Raw genomic sequence first — 17,398 nt, forward strand, 5'->3', positions numbered from 1 at the left:
ACCACAAATCATAAAGACAACAACTCAAGCTGCAAAAGTGGCCGTGGAAAATGCTTTTTGTTTAGATAAACCTTGTTGATTTGTTGGAATAAATTAGACGGCATGAGTAACGATGGGTTTGTGGTTTGGGACAGAGACTGAACGAGCTGTGGTCGGCCTTGACATTTGAGGGGCACGTTTTTCTCTCGGGGAGAAGAGGAGGACAGATAGCTAATCAGCTGTCGCCTCATACAGCTTGCAGGTTGCAACTAATCGAGCTAGTGATGAGAATCTCCATATGTATGTAGCTTGTCAAGCTGTCTTTCCTAGCAACGATTCGCTGTCTTTGTTTGTTATTGCTACTACCGTCAATCAAGTTTCTGAGCATCTCCATTGGTGCCTGGATATACTGAACTTTGTATTACTTATAGAAAGATACCACTATCTATACTGAATTGTTCCCTAAAAGATAGAGTATACTTATACTATAGGAGTTGAACTGCCGAATTGTTGGGAGTTCCACCACTAAAAAATGTTTGGATATGTAGAGGATGTATTGAGCAGTATGCATGTGCTTAGTAGTGGAGTGCATATCATGGATGTGCTGTTATTAGCTGCATGCATGCGTGCATTCTGAACGAACTCATCGCTGATATTGCTCCAAGAAGATAATCGCAAGCCTTTAGCCGTTGCCTAACCCGCTGCATACCAACACCTAGCTAAACGTCGCTATATACCATCACCGCTGATGAGTTACTGACCACGCTAGCTAAATTAGAAGCTGCCATAAGTGATGTGCTTTCTGACCTTTCTACGTATTCTTTTTTCCAGAGCAGTAGTACAACAGTACGTAAGCGCGCATAGTGCCTTAGAAAATAGCCCCTCCGATTGATCGCTAGCCACCAGTTCGATCATTAGGCTCCGAAATGACCTATCGATGATGGCATAGTCGGTTGTGGGCGGCAAATTATAACCAAAATCTCCCCTAAATTAAGCACAAAACCTTATCCCTCACTAATAATCAATCTGCCCCGCCCTTAACGAAGCCAAAGTCGAGCTGATGATGAGCTCGCTCTGGCTCCCCATATATACCTGAGCTCTCTCCTATCGCCTCACACCACACACAACTGCAGCAAACACAGCTCACAGGGCAGGGCACTAGTTAATCAAGCTAGCAATGGCGAAGGACATTGAGGCGGCACCCGAGGGGGGCGAGTTCTCGGCCAAGGACTACTCGGACCCTCCCCCGGCGCCGATCGTCGACTTCGAGGAGCTCACCAAGTGGTCGCTGTACCGCGCGGTGATCGCCGAGTTCGTCGCCACGCTCCTCTTCCTCTACATCACGGTCGCCACCGTCATCGGCTACAAGCACCAGTCGGACCCCACCGTCAACACCACCGACGCCGCCTGCAGCGGCGTCGGCATCCTCGGCATCGCCTGGGCCTTCGGCGGCATGATCTTCGTCCTCGTCTACTGCACCGCTGGCGTCTCAGGTAATTCGTCCACCCATCACCGATCAGTTGTAACCAAGTGCAATTTCGTGCTATATGCGCGCATGCAAGCGTGTGTCTGACTGAAACTGTTCTCTCGACTGTGCATGGATGCAGGTGGACACATCAACCCGGCGGTGACGTTCGGGCTGTTCCTGGCGAGGAAGGTGTCGCTCATCAGGGCGCTGCTCTACATCATCGCGCAGTGCCTCGGCGCCATCTGCGGCGTGGGGCTCGTCAAGGGCTTCCAGAGCTCATACTACGTCCGGTACGGCGGCGGCGCCAACGAGCTCAGCGCAGGCTACTCCAAGGGCACCGGGCTCGCGGCCGAGATCATCGGCACCTTCGTCCTCGTCTACACCGTCTTCTCCGCCACCGACCCCAAGCGCAACGCCCGCGACTCCCACATCCCGGTGAGTACATTGATCACGGTGGAATTAATGCTTCTGGGTTATGCTATATGGCCAGCGAGTGTTGTCGAAGTCGTTGACCTTGTACTTACTCTGCTTTTGACATGGCATTCGAACAACTTGCTTTAATAATGTATCGGGAAAACATTCTAACAACTTTGCAAGGAACCTTCAGAAATAGACTGTACATGGTCGATCCTGCCATACAGTCTTTTAAACTTTTTTATTGATACCACATAGCACTTTCCATGCACCTATGGATGCAAGGTTTTACCTACAATTAATTAAACATTCTAGTGCAACTAATTTAATGTCCTTGTAAGTTAAACTCGAATTGCTGGTAAAATAATTGAATATTTATATTTTTTGAAATGGGGAAATATGCCCCAGCCTCTGCTTTTATTTCAAAATTATTAAAAGTAGCCAAGTATCCAAACAACTTATTACATCTCATGGGTCACATACCGTGGATGAATGTATCAACCATCTAAGGATAGATAAGCAGGCCATCTATTATATCAACATGCTATCCTACTAATAGGACGCCAGCCAAATTGGTTGCACAAATCCCATGCTACCGTTTCCAAACGGTTGCACCCGGAGTGCATGTCTTGCCGCAGCTCCTCCGGCTGTAGGTAGAACTACATACGGATCCAATGCATGGCTCGCGGGATTCAAATATCATATAATTGAATATTTATATGATATTCTGAGTTCCTTCTACCGGTGCTATACTAGCAAAATACTTTTGGGATATAGAAATACGTGATGGAACCCGGGTACTCCGGAACCCGTTTCACCGTGCCGGCCGGAAATACGTATTTCCGGATCTCCAAAAATTTCAATCAAAACTTTTGCATGTAGAGGATGCACATATGTATGTGCATGCCATTTTTTATACCCAAATTCAAAAGTATGTTATTTCGGGGAAAATGACAAGTTTCACACAAATAGTATGAAGAAGACTCATCCACACAATAAATTCTACAGTATAACTTAGGGCCGGGTCGAATCAACTATACGTAAGTTACTGCTGGTATAAGTTTAATGGGTTCCACCGTACCCAGGTTCCAAAAAACGCTTTATTTGGGATGCAGCTCTCCAAGCACCTGTTCACACAGAATGCATATACAGGACTAGGCCAAACAAGTTCGTCAATCCTGACAAATTAAGCATTTTAGTGCACCTAAAGATTAAAGTTCATAAAAAAATCAAGCAACACCAATGGACCAAAACTTTCAAGCCGCTCTACATCACGCACATGCATGTGCAAATGTATCTTCTTGTCTGATGCACTGCCTGTGCCTGCCAATAGGCAGATAGGAAGATTCTCTCACTCGATCAAATAGTAGTCCCTGTCTCGCCGTATCGCCTACAGCAAATTTGAGGTGGCGAATCGCAAATGATCTCCACCAATTAATGGCGACATATATTCCTTGAGATAAGAACACATTGCAAAAAACCAAGAGAAAATTCTATCAAAACGATGGCTGCCTGGGCGTATTTCAGATTCGGGGAACCGTCCCTTTCTAGTCCTTGTCTTGCAAAGCATATTCAATTTTGAAAATAATATTATAATTCCATTCTTAGTTAGCTACTCTATATAATATTGACAAAGAAGCTTGCTATAGTTAGTTTCTTGATGTAACTGCTCAACGTGCATGCTAGCAGCGTAAGATTTGCATGTGTTTGATGATCTGAACTGAGTGTTATGAACTTACCAACTACTCAGGTGCTGGCTCCTCTTCCAATCGGATTCGCCGTGTTCATGGTCCACCTGGCCACCATCCCCATCACCGGCACCGGTATCAACCCGGCGAGAAGCCTGGGAGCTGCGGTCATCTACAACACTGACAAGGCCTGGGATGACCAAGTATGTATACATATTACCAATATGTGTCATCTGTCTCTTGGAAAATACATGTTATTTTGCTAGTACAATTAAGAAGTGCCATAGCATATTTGGCATTTGGTGAGAGTTCTCAATCAACCGGTACTAGATAAATTAAACTCTAACTAGTGAATTAACGATCACAATGGATATTACAGAAAAAGGCTCAGAATTATTAAGACTATTGCAAACCAACGGCAGGATAAGGCTGGCCAAATTGAACAGCTAGCTCACACCAAAATTTAATCTATCGCCATTCGAACTGCCTGCTTAAAGCACTTGTTTAGGTTATGCATGACATACTCATCCACTGACTTCATTTTTTAGAGAACTCGTCCACTGACTTAAGGCAATATGTAACCTAATCCCTTCCCACTCCCTCACATCTTACGTTAACAAGAAGTTTTTTCCGTAAATCTGCTGAAATGTCACCATCGTCCAAATGATTTAACTATGTTTAGTTTTCAGTTCTTCTAACCGCAGCTAGTCAAGTCGTTAGAGGATAAGTGATTAAATATTACTTGGATATTTTAATTATGCAAAAGGTTCATACTGAAGCGGCGCCTATGTTCCTTACGCTGGTCTACCACGTCACACGTACTAATTGCTGTTTTTTTGTGCAGTGGATCTTCTGGGTGGGGCCACTGATCGGTGCCGCCATTGCCGCCGCCTACCACCAGTACGTTCTGAGGGCCAGCGCCGCCAAGCTCGGGTCCTACCGGAGCAACTAAGTTATCCGCCGCTCGGAACGGACGCGCAAGGGGGTGCCTGTGAAGTGTAGATATATGCCCAGTAGAAGGCCACCTCCAGCATATCGCTTGTCCAGTTCAGTCTTCGCATCGTCGGCTGCTACCGTTCTTCGGCTTGTCGATTCTACTGCATATAGTCTCGATGTGACCCTCCGTTCATATGTTGATGTGCTCGCCATATTTGCTGCTGTTTTTGTTCCAACAAGTGTGTTTCCTTTGCTATACCTGTATGCATGCATTTGAAGGATTTTGGAATCAAACAGTTGTTACTATGTCCTGTTTATGCTTGAAGTACTACTTGCATCTTCATGGAGTATTGTGAAGCACACCCTTCTCTGCTGAATCTGTGTGCGCAACAGGGTGAAACTTTTTTTATATAGGATAATTGGGTGTAACTTATTTCAACTCCAAAGTTGTTGCGCTTTCATCTAAAATATTCTGCTCTAGATTATTAACAATTAGTCTTTTTTATAATAATTAATCTATACGACTATACCAAAGACACGGACATTCGAAAAAAAAAAGACAAAGACATAGCAGTGTTTCTCCTTCACTATTTTCGGGAAAGGGGAAATAGCTCAATAAAAAAAAATGTACGAGTTCTTTTTAGAGAAAAACACACCATACTTTATTTATTTGTAATGTTTACATATATCGGAACAGAATCGGGAGGGTGGATTGACGATGGTGTCCAACACCTAACCCTAAAGCATGCTTTGCTAGGCAATGTGCCTCTAATTTTGTTCATCGACCTTCATGAATCACGATGCAGGAATCTAGCTCTCTTGACATGGCTTTAATCTCCCACCACTACTCTGAATGTCCTCTACCACTCCCTTGCAATCACAGGCTATAATCACCCTTGTGAATCCCAAATCAATCTAGCTTCTCGACATGCCATGCCAGAGCTTCAAGGGTAGCAGGATCAGCGATCCCGGTACTCTGAAGCCCTTAGATAATTGCCTTGATCATCTCTACAAGGAGACGGTGATATCATGAAAGTTAGGCCTCAACTCCTTGATGAGATCTTTGCCGCCAGTTATATGACTTGTGCATCCACTATCAAGCACCCATTTTGAACCTCCGGCGGCATAGTCCTACATTGCGGTGACCCAGCATACCACTTCATGTTGTAGTATACAAGTCGTTGATATGATCTTCATGAAGGGACTTCTTCACAAATATCACATCCCTCAGAGTGGTACAACAGAAACATTGCAGGTCATAACACTCTAGATTATATTACAATCATGGTCTTAACAGGTTGGTATTCTCATAGGTCCGATGAGAACACCCTAAGATACTACTGAAGTCTTATTACAAACCAACAAAAAGATTAAACTGAGCTCAGCAACTTATCTAAGTAATCTACTATGCTGCTCGGCTCTAAGATAACTAGGGTAAGGCACTACTCCTCCGCCATTGTTGCCAGTTCCGTAGACTATCCCATAGTCCACGCCTTCAACTCCTCCGGACAGATCAGGTTCCTCGTAGACCAGCTCATAATCTCCTTCTGGTGCTTCATCGGTGGCCTCCACTTTATTGTCACAGTCTAGCAAGGGTGTCGAAAGAAAGTGAGTACAGAGGTATTCAACAAGTTCAAAAGAGAAAAGGTGTTTGATGCACTAACTACGACCATTGATCAGGAAATCTCAGGTCAATGCATGTTTCAAAAACATTTCTTCAAAATGTTTATTTTATTCTGAAAACTATGCCCGCCAGTCTTTATATGTTGAACAGAACTTCACGGAGTTCCTTTCCTGTCGCGTTCGTAGTTCCCTTCCCGGAACAAGGAGTGACAGCCACAATTTGATACACTCTGCAGAGGTGCGTTACTTTTCCCATAAGAGAACTTATTCTTGATACCAACCGAGACGCGTTTCTTGTCCACACTTCCTTGGTGTGGGGCCCGGTGTAAGATCCAAGCCAATCACTGCCTTCTCCACGACCCTGCATACCCACCCTTTTGTCCATCTGTACATCCCCGGTATACATCTCCCGATCTTACGGCTTTACCCCCGATATACTATGGACAATCCCTCATAGACGGTAGAGCCTCTCATCCACATGGATGGAGATTTAAAAGGATTTCCCAACTACGGTGGTGTTATCCCAACACCCAGACAAGCTCTATCAAGTCCGTTGATATGCAAGAGGGAAATATACAACTAACTTCCACAGAGCCATTATAGATCTCATGGTTAACGTGAATTGTACGACGCTAGAATCACTAGACGGCATTGGTGATTAGTCCTATATTACTAGAACCCTTGCAATGGAACCTCCACCATATCTACACATACCATGGTTCCATTGCCCACCACATAGTCATATTCTTGGAAAAGTAACATTTTATTTTCAATGCAGGAATGATATGTATAGTACTTTTGCGGGTAAATTGATATAAAATAATCAAGATGACATGAGCAAGCGTGAACTTGTCTAGTGACTGCGAGATAATGCAGTTCGATGTGTTGGATGGAACCTGGACCTCGGGTTCTGTAAAGAAGCATCATTGTCCGGTAAGGACAATGTTATAAAATCCAAATGATGCATGCATGGGTGTATTATTTCATGTTGAATCCCTTACCCCAGATTTAAGATTTAGGGTTGAGTTAAGTATTTATGCCTTTGGCAGTAATTTATAAATTCTTTAAATCCTTTAACATTGTTTTATTTTCTAAAAATAAAAGGATTTAAGAGTAATAGAAATTTTCCTCTGGAAAATATTTATTTCAAATAAAGAATTTGAAATAATAGAGTTATCCTCATTTTTGGAAACAAAAGGAATTTTGGAATATTGAGATATTTCCTTTTTGGAGAATCTTAAATCTTTAAAAGAAAAGACTTGGAATAATAGAATTTCTTTCGAAAATATTTGAACAACAAATATTTTAATTCATTTGGAATTTTCCATGCTTTTTAGATCAGAGGAAAATTGCAAATTTAAAATTCCAAGTTCACATTTAAATTCAAAAATTCAAAAATTTGAACTTTTGTAGTAAATTCCATTTCTTATTTTTTCTGTTAAGAATAATTTTTAATTCATTAATCCCATTTTCTTGGATTTTTAGAGGTATTTATCATTATTTAGAATTTGGTAGAATTCAAAGGTTATTTTAAAAATAAAAAGACTAAAATACCCCTCTGGCCCAATTGGGCCATCCTACTAAGGCAGCCCATTTGGGCCAGACCAAAATGGTTCGGTGGGAACCGAACACATCGGCCCACCCCTCACTCGCCTCTCTCTCTCTCTCTCACTCGCTTGTAAACCCTAACCCTACTGGTGACTCCCGCGGCGATGGCGTCGCCGCCAGGGTCGCCGCCTTGCTCCGGCCATCTCCGGCGGTGCTAGGGCTCACCGTGGGTCGCAATCGACGCAGCGCTCGATGGCGCACCTCCTCATTCGCGTTGATCTGACTTCTTCTTCCTCTACGGCTCATGTATGTGCTTGACCCTCGCAGACGCTGACGGATTCCTCGGCGATCTCCGTCGATTTTCACCCCCTCGACACGCCTGTGTGCTCGCCGCCTCCCACGCTGGCAGTGCATGGTCTGGCACTGGCCTGGCCGCGGTTTGGCCCCGCCGTGGCTGGCCGTGCCACCGTGCCGCCATGGTTGCCTCCATGACTCGCCAGGTAACCTCACGCTACTCCTATCCATCCTCTTTCTTCTGCTTGATATGCTTGAGCTATGTCTACTGTTTCTCTCATGCGTATGCTGCTGCTGCTCTTGGGCTTGTTGTGCTTGCTGCCTAAGCCTACTGATGCTATGATCTAGCCTATCCATGCTTACTGGTGCGATGCTTATGCCTGTGTAGTTCTTGTTGGTTCCCTGTGCTAGGCTTACCCTATTGGTTCATGTCCTTGTGTTGTTCCTGTGCTTACTGGTGCTTGTTCATATGCTTACTGGTGCTTGTTCATCCTATTCTATCCAGTGATGCTTATGTGCCATGAAATTGCTTGCTAGTGTCTTTGCTGTTGACCTAGGTTAGCACTACTGACACTTGTGGTGTCAGTGATGCTTTCATATGCCCTGTGTAGTATCCATTTGATCCAATTCTTGGATCACTGCATGCTTCTGATGCTTGTTGTGCCTTTTTCTTGATCTAATTGATCCATTTACTCAATCAGATGCTAGTGTCTAGCTACTGGTTTGATCCTTGGCTAATTGAATGGATTACTCTACCTACTGCTTGGACTTATGCTTGCTCTAGCTTATGCACAAGTGTGTGTATGTGCTGTTGTTGCTGTCCATAGCTCATTGAACAAGATCCAATGGCTAGGATGCAATGGTTCATGCTACTGTTGCCTCTCGGTGATGCTATTGCATTGTTAATGCATGGATTACTGTATATTCATGCATTGGTGGATTATTTATGAATAAACTGCTTATGCAGTGTTGATTATATGCATTGTTGTGCATGATTTGATATCTCCATGATCAATTTGGAGATAATTAAAGTCTGAATCCATTTCTGGATGATGATGATTTATAGTTTTGGTTTAAATGAATGGATTTATGGTTGATGTGACCACAGTAGCCTTGCTATTGCTTGGTTGCTCACACAGTTTGACTAGTTCTTGTTGGCTACTCATCTCTGCTTGCACAATAGGGACTCATACATCATATGAATGCCACTATGCTTGCATGTGAAGAGATATAGGGTTAAACTGATGGTTTCCTTGGCTAGGATCTCACTAGGTGGTTTTTGGCAGCTTCTAGTATCTGTAGATCCTCTACTGGTGATATCTGTGCATCTACGCTTGTCTATTTGCACTTGAATAGTATCTAGATGATCTTGGGCTCTAGCTGCTCCACTTCTGGTAGTGATCCTTGCTCAACATCAAGTGATGACAACCCCATGAGCATCTGCTCATCTTATGCCTTGTGTCATGCAATAATATGGATTGGATCCACTGGATCCTCTCCATGTACTTGTTATACCTTGTTCCAGCTCCTAGATGGCTATGCTCAGCTGTTGTTGAGTTGTTGCTTGATGTTTCTGGTTACTTGCCCTGCTTCTCCTAGCTCCTGGTGATCTTGCTTAAGTTCCCATCTTCCTAACTGGTTTTGGTTGGTGGATTTTGGATGGATGGATGGTTTCAGTGGTTGGTTTGCTGTTCTTGAGCAAGAACAGAGATGAACTATGCACTGTTCATTGCTTGTGCTTGGTGAATGTTTATCTGGTTGACTTGTGAGTTATTTCTGATGGTTCTACTCCTTATATACCATCAGCTGGTTCTTCTCTGGCTGTGACACACAAGCCTGGCCAGACTTGCTGACTAAGCCATGGTCTTCGCTTGCTGTTGGATGCACATCAACTCTGTGAGCTGTGTGGTGCTTTGGTGAAACTTGAGCCCATGATTGGCTCAGGTTTGGTCTGCTGGTGTCTATCTTGATTCTGGCCAAGTTTTGGACAGTGACAATTGGCCTGGACACTTGATTTTAACCCCCTGCCTAGTTTCTTTCTATTTTGCAGGTTTCAAAGCTTACGATGATCCAGGGACAAATCCCTACAAGACACTTAGTTTAGGTTTTTGCATAGAATCAAATTCCTGTAATATTATTTTATTTTGTTTATTATTTCATTCAATTCTTGTATGACAAATATTGTAAGGACAATGTAATGTGTGTATATGATCAATAAAGCTCAAGTTCTTGGTTATGATCTTATTTGTAAATTTAATTCACTTATGAATTATTTGTGTATATGTGTAATGTGATTTGAATTATGTGTGTATATATGTTGTGATTTGAATTATGAATTCATAATTCACTTATATATTGTTTATCTATTACTTCTTTTGTTTTAAATCAAATATGAATTGTCAATTCAAATCATCTCCCAAAATCAACAAGTTACAAAAGAGATCATGTCAAAATTCTTAACACTCACATTGCCTAACCCTAATTGCAATGAGAGAGAACCTCGATCCCTCTTAGGTTTTTATGCAATAAGGCGCGAAAATTTCCCCTTTTTGCGATGAAATGCACATCCCATTTCTAAATCTACCCTTCAATGTTCCTCTGTTCTGGGTTATTACATACATGAGATCAATTCTTGGATTTAGGTACCCATTTTTCAATGGGTCCTCTTTTGTTAGCAACAAGGGTCTTTGGGACCCAAATAGACAAGCAATATAACCATCATAGGGGCCAACATATTTTGCATAAACTTCACCATAATAATCTTTAAATAAAACAAAGTGAGGGTTAGAAATTCCCGCATCATCATCATTAATGGTTTGGGCCTTTGGGGCATCACCATTAGTGGCAACTTTCTTCTTTTATTGTGTGGGCTCGACCTTCTTCTTGTTTGCCTTGGTTTTATATCTAATGCCCTCCTTCCCATTGTTTGACCTTTGCTTACTCTAAAGGTCATCCAAAGATAACTTACCTTGGGGAGAGGAGGCCTTAGCAAGTTCATCCTTCAACCTAGCATTTTCCTCAACAATATTTGCATGATCACAAGTAGAGGTAGAGGAGCTAGGCACATCATATTTAGCAAGCCTAATTTGAAGTTGCTTTGTGAGCCTTGTCTAGTTCATCTAGATCCTTCACAAGTTTCTCATGATCAACACCAAATTTGACCTTTTCCTTTTTAAGCATTTTTGCCTTAGCTCTAGTAAGATCTCTTTCTTTGGTAATCTTAGCAATTTCATCTTGAGGCTCTTCAAGAGTTTCTAGTTTCTCTTCAAGAGAAGCTATAGTTTCTTGTCCTTCGTCAAGGGCATTTTTTAGAGCGGCTATTTCAAGAGAATCCTCTCTTTCTTTTTGACATTTTTTTATCAAGGATATCATCTAGTTGTGCTAGTCGAACCACGAGAGCCAAAACATGCTTTTTAGTGTCACCTTTCAAATTAAGAATGAACTCATCGAAATCAAGCATTTCTTATTTCATTTTCAAGCTAGCATGATCAACCCCCAAGATTATTAGATATGTTAGGCATAGAGGGGTTAGGGGATAATACCTCGGATGATTTAGCCATGAGGCAATTTTCTTCCTTCAAGTGAATATCCTCATTGGGGGATTCAATTGGTGATGAAGAGTTGTTGGAGAGGGAAGCAAGAGCAACCAACCCATTGGAAGTTTCATCATCTTCTTCATCATCATCATCATCCCCAGATGTGTATTAATTCTTCTTGAGTTGATAGCACAATAAATGTGTCCAAGGAGGACCTTGCCATGAAGCAATGTGCATTCTTGATACGTCTCAAACGTATCTATAATTTCTTATGTTCCATGCTACTTTTATGACAATACTCACATGTTTTATACACACTTTACATCATTTATTATGCATTTTCCGGCACTAACCTATTGACGAGATGCCGAAGAGCCAGTTGCTGTTTTCTGCTGTTTTTGGTTTCAGAAATCCTACAAAGGAAATATTCTCGGAATTGGACGAAATCAACGCCCAGGGTCTTATTTTTCCACGGAGCTTCCAGAAGACCAAAGGGGTTACGAAGTGGGGCGACGAGGCGTGATACGTCTCCGACCTATCGATAATTTCTTATGTTCCATGCCACATTATTGATGATATCTACATGTTTTATGCATACTTTATGTCATATTTATGCATTTTCCGGCACTAACCTATTAACGAGATGCCGAAGAGCCGATTCTTTGTTTTCTGCTGTTTTTGGTTTCAGAAATCCTAGTAAGGAAATATTCTCGGAATTGGACGAAATCAACGCCCAGGATCTTATTTTTCCACGAAGCTTCCAGAAGACCGGGGATGATACGAAGTGGGGCGACGAGGCGACCAGACGCTAGGGCGGCGCAGCCCAAGCCCTGGCCACGCCGGCCTAGTGTGTGGGCCCCTCGCGTCGCCCCTAAACCTACCTCTCCGACTATAAGAAGCCTTCGTCGATAATAGTTCCAGTACCGAGAGCCACGATACGGAAAACCTTCCAGAGACACCGCCGCCGCCAATCCCATCTCGGGGGATTCAGGAGATCGCCTCCGGCACCCTGCCGGAGAGGGGAATCATCTCCCGGAGGACTCTTCACCGCCATGGTCGCCTCCGGAGTGATGAGTGAGTAGTTCACCCCTGGACTATGGGTCCATAGCAGTAGCTAGATGGTCGTCTTCTCCTAATTGTGCTTCATTGCCGGGTCTTGTGAGCTTCCTAACATGATCAAGATCATCTATCTATAATGCTATATGTTGTGTTTGTTGGGATCCGATGGATAGAGAATACTATGTTATGTTGATTATCAATCTATTACCTATGTGTTGTTTATGATCTTGCATGCTCTCCGTTGTTAGTAGAGGCTCTGGCCAAGTTTTTTCTAGTAACTCCAAGAGGGAGTATTTATGCTCGATAGTGGGTTCATGCCTCCATTAAATCTGGGATAGTGACTGAAAGTTCTAAGGTTGTGGATGTGCTGTTGCCACTAGGGATAAAACATCGATGCTATGTCTAAGGATGTAGTTGTTGATTACATTACGCACCATACTTAATACAATTGTCTGTTGTTTGCAACTTAATACTGGAAGGGGTTCGGATGATAACCTGAAGGTGGACTTTTTAGGCATAGATGCATGCTGGATAGCGGTCTATGTACTTTGTCGTAATGCCCAATTAAATCTCACTATACTCATCATATCATGTATGTGCATGGTCATGCCCTCTTTATTTGTCAATTGCCCAACTGTAATTTGTTCACCCAACATGCTATTTATCTTATGGGAGAGACGCCTCTAGTGAACTGTGGACCCCGGTCCATTCTTTTAATCGAATACAATCTACTGCAATACTTGTTCTACTGTTTTCTGCAAACAATCATCATCCACACTATACATCTAATCCTTTGTTACAGCAAGCCGGTGAGATTGACAACCTCACTGTCACGTTGGGGCAAAGTAATTTGGTTGTGTTGTGCAGGTTCCACGTTGGCGCCGGAATCCCTGGTGTTGCGCCGCACTACACTCCGCCGCCATCAACCTTCAACGTGCTTCTTGATACTGGTTCGATAAACCTTGGTTTCTTACTGAGGGAAACTTACTGCTGTACGCATCACACCTTCCACTTGGGGTTCCCAACGGTCGCGTGATGTACGCGTGTCAAGGCGCTGACACCACAGGGCCGCGCAGCCAAGGGTAGGCCCGCGCCGCCCTATGGTGTGGGCCCCTCGTCAGCCCCCCGACGCTGCCTTTCCGCCTATTTATTCCTTCCGTCGCGAAAACCCTATTACCGAGAGCCACGATACGGAAATACTTCCAGAGACGCAGCCGCCGCCAATCCCATCTCGGGGGATTCAGGAGATCACCTCCGGCACTCTGCCGGAGAGGGGAATCATCTCCCGAGGACTCTTCATCACCATGATCGCCTCAGGATTGATGTGTGAGTAGTTCATCCTTGGACTATGGGTCCATAGCAGTAGCTAGATGGTTGTGTTCTCCTCATTGTGCTATCATGTTAGATCTTGTGAGCTGCCTATCATTATCAAGATCATCTATTTGTAATGCTACATGTTGTGTTTGTTGGGATCCGATGAATATGGAATACTATGTCAAGTTGATTATCAATCTATCATATATGTGTTGTCTATGTTCTTGCATGCTCTCCGTTGCTAGTAGAGGCTCTGGCCAAGTTGATACTTGTAACTCCAAGAGGGAGTATTTATGCTCAATAGTGGGTTCATGCCTCCATTGAATCTGGGACAGTGACAGAAAGTTCTAAGGTTGTGGATGTGTTGTTGCCACTAGGGATAAAAATCAATGCTTTGTCTAAGGATATTTGTGTTGATTACATTACGCACCATACTTAATGCAATTGTCTGTTGTTTGCAACTTAATACTGGAAGGGGTGCGGATGCTAACCCGAAGGTGGACTTTTTAGGCATAGATGCATGCTGGATAGCGGTCTATGTACGTTGTCGTAATGCCCTAAGTAAATCTCATATTAGTCATCATGATATGTATGTGCATCGTTATGCCCTCTCTATTTGTCAATTTCCCAACTGTAATTTGTTCACCCAACATGCTATTTCTTATTGGATAGACACCACTAGTGAACTGTGGACCCCGGTCCATTCCTTTACATCTGAATACAATCTACTGCAATCATTGTTCTCTGCTGCTCATCGCAAACAAACATCATTTTCCACACCATACATTTAATCCTTTATTTACAGCAAGCCGTGAGATTGACAACCTCACTGTTAAGTTGGGGCAAAGTATTTTGATTGTGTTGTGCAGGTTCCACGTTGGCGCCGGAATCCCTGGTGTTGCGCCGCACTACACTCCTCTACCAACAACCTTCACGTGGCCTTCATCTCCTACTGGTTCGATAACCTTGGTTTCTTACTGAGGGAAAACTTGCTGCTGTACGCATCACACCTTCCTCTTGGGGTTCCCAACGGACGTGTGCTTCACGCGTATTAGTTCTCATTGGGGGATTCAAAGAGGGATGAAGAGGGAATATTGGTGGTGGCAATGGCGGCCACTTCCTTTGAGATCTCTTCTTCATCACTACTACTATCATGGTCATCGGAAGAATACTCTTCCTTAGTCATTAGCACAATCCTTGATGGCCTCTTGTTCTTATTATTCTTGTTGTAGAATTTCTTGTTGGGGGCCTTTGAATCTTTGCTCTTGTCCTTGGTAATGAGCCTTCCACCATGAGTTTCTCTATGCTCATAGGGGCATTCGGCTATGAAATGGCGCTTGTCACCACAATTGTAGCAATATCTTGATCTTGGGCCCGGGCTCTTGAACCCACTTGAGTTGTTTCTCTTGATGTTTTCTTCCTTTGCTTTGGATGGATCAACCCAAAAGGTTTTTGCATGGAATGCCATGTGGTCATTGTAGTGGTATTCCAAATCTTCCGGATAGGACATACTCGAAGATGTCATATATGGTTCTTGAGTTTTCACTTCTTCCACGGTATTGACCATCAAGGCAAGGTTTGTACCTCTTGCCATTCCAATAGCACGATTGCGAGAATCTTGAGAATTCTGTTCGGCCACCTTGAGAGCTTGCAACTCGTGCACAACTTGTTGGGATGTGACTGAAGAATAACTTTCTCTTCCAAGGAGACTCTTGACATCAATTTTTTCATAAGGCATCATGCAATCAATATACTTGTCCTTGATCCAAAAATCATCAATATGTTGGGCACCCACCTTCCGAAATGCATCGGCAATGGTGATAAGCCTTCTATACATCTCTTGATGATCTTCATCTGGCAACCTCATGAACCCTTCGGCTTGTTTTCGAAGGGCACTATACTTGTTTCTCTTCAAGCTTTCACTTCCCATGAAGCTTATGGCCAAACCCTCCCAAGCTTCCTTGGCGGTGGTGAATTTCCGAACATAAGACAAGTCCTTTGTTCCCACACTTGTTTGAATCATGTTCAAGGCAATGGAGTTGAGTTGATTGTCAACCTCTTCTCTTCTAGTCAACTTGTTGGGGTTGTAAGAGTTGTAACCTTCCATGATGATTCTCCAAAGTTCGTTGGAGGCACTGCAAACATGAGAACGAAACTCAAATTGCCAAGTACTAAAATTTTGAACATTAAACTTGGGTGGATCACCCCTAATGTTTATATGAGGATGGGGAACCGAGATGTCGAGAGATCGGAAAGGTGGAGCAACGGCATTGTAGCTCGCACCCACACTAGTTGCCTTAGGAGAAGTGATACGTCCAAAAGGTATCTACTTTCCCGAACACTTTTGCTATTGTTTTGCCTCTAATTTGTGTATTTTGGATATAACTAACACGGACTAACGCTGTTTTCAGCAGAATTGCCCTGGTGTCTCGTTTTTGTGCAGAAATTCAACTTTCAGGAAAATCCCCGGAATTTATGTCAAAGGGCTTATTTTTCCAGAAGATTCACGGAGCCAGAAGGGCAGGCCAGGGGGAGGCACAGGGCCTCCACACCATGGGCCGGCGCGGCCTGGAGGGGGGCGCGCCACCATATGGTGAGGCTGCCTCGGCCAGCCTCTGACACCCCCCTCTCGACTATTTAAGGGTTTCGATCTAAAAACACATGGGGGAAGTCGAAATCGCCAGAAGACATCCAGTACGCCGCCACCATCGCGAAACTCCGTCTCGGGACCAGAAACTCCGTTCTGTCACTCCGCCGGGACGGGGAATTGGAGGAGATCATCGCCATCATCACCACCGACGCCTCTCCATCGACCAACCATGCTTCCCCCATCCATGTGTGAGTAATTCCCCCGCTGTAGGCTGAAGGGGATGGTAGGGATTGGATGATATTGGTCATGTAATAGCATAAGATTGTTAGGGCATAGTGCCTAGTGTCCGTAATTGGTACTTTTATGATATTGTTGCAACTTGTTATGCTTAATGCTTGTCACTAGGGCCCGAGTGCCATGATCTCAGATCTGGACATGTTATTGTTTCATGATGATATTCATTGTTTTATGATCTTACCTGCAAGTTGTATACACATATTGTTGTCTGGAACCCGAGGCCCCAAAGTGACAGAAATTGGGACAACCGAAGGGGAAGGCGGTGATATGAGGATCACATGTGTTCACGGAGTGTTAATGCTTTGCTCTGGTGCTCTATTAAAAGGAGTACCTTAATTTCCAGTAGATTCCCTAGAGGCCCGGCTGCCACCGGCTGGTAGGACAAAAGATGTTGTGCAAGTTTCTCATTGCGAGCACGTACGACTAAATATGGAACACATGCCTATGGATTGATTAGTACTTGGACACCGTTTTATTACTATCTCCAAATGCCCTGCTTTGATTGTCACATGAGTTTCTCTCATCCATGCAACGCCCGTTCATCTATCCCTGCGCCTACAGTATTTTAATCCTATTGTTTACTATAATCACTACTGCTGTCTTTGTTACACTGCTGCTGATATTTCACTACTGATACTCCTATAAAACTGTT

General features: G+C 43.6%; 1 protein-coding gene across 1 annotated transcript; it reads left to right on the plus strand.

Annotated features, from left to right (window-relative positions):
- The first annotated feature begins 1,046 nt into the window (after positions 1–1,046).
- LOC127307019 (probable aquaporin PIP2-2) lies at positions 1,047–4,796 on the plus strand. Its single transcript, XM_051337715.1, has 4 exons — positions 1,047–1,472; positions 1,587–1,882; positions 3,612–3,752; positions 4,394–4,796. The coding sequence occupies exons 1-4, from the start codon at positions 1,157–1,159 to the stop codon at positions 4,499–4,501; spliced, it is 861 nt and encodes a 286-aa protein (XP_051193675.1). The 5' UTR covers positions 1,047–1,156; the 3' UTR covers positions 4,502–4,796.
- Positions 4,797–17,398: the final 12,602 nt, after the last annotated feature.

Source organism: Lolium perenne, chromosome 6 (genome assembly GCF_019359855.2).
Source record: "Lolium perenne isolate Kyuss_39 chromosome 6, Kyuss_2.0, whole genome shotgun sequence".
NCBI lineage: Eukaryota > Viridiplantae > Streptophyta > Magnoliopsida > Poales > Poaceae > Lolium > Lolium perenne.

What these genes read in the sequence shown, in the direction of transcription:
- LOC127307019 (XM_051337715.1), top strand. Translation starts at nt 1,157, where the DNA reads ATGGCGAAGGACATTGAGGCGGCACCCGAGGGGGGCGAGTTCTCGGCC. An exon ending in CTGCACCGCTGGCGTCTCAG is followed by an intron (nt 1,473 to 1,586) that starts GTAATTCGTCCA and finishes GCATGGATGCAG; the next exon opens with GTGGACACATCAACCCGGCG. An exon ending in ACAAGGCCTGGGATGACCAA is followed by an intron (nt 3,753 to 4,393) that starts GTATGTATACAT and finishes TTTTTTGTGCAG; the next exon opens with TGGATCTTCTGGGTGGGGCC.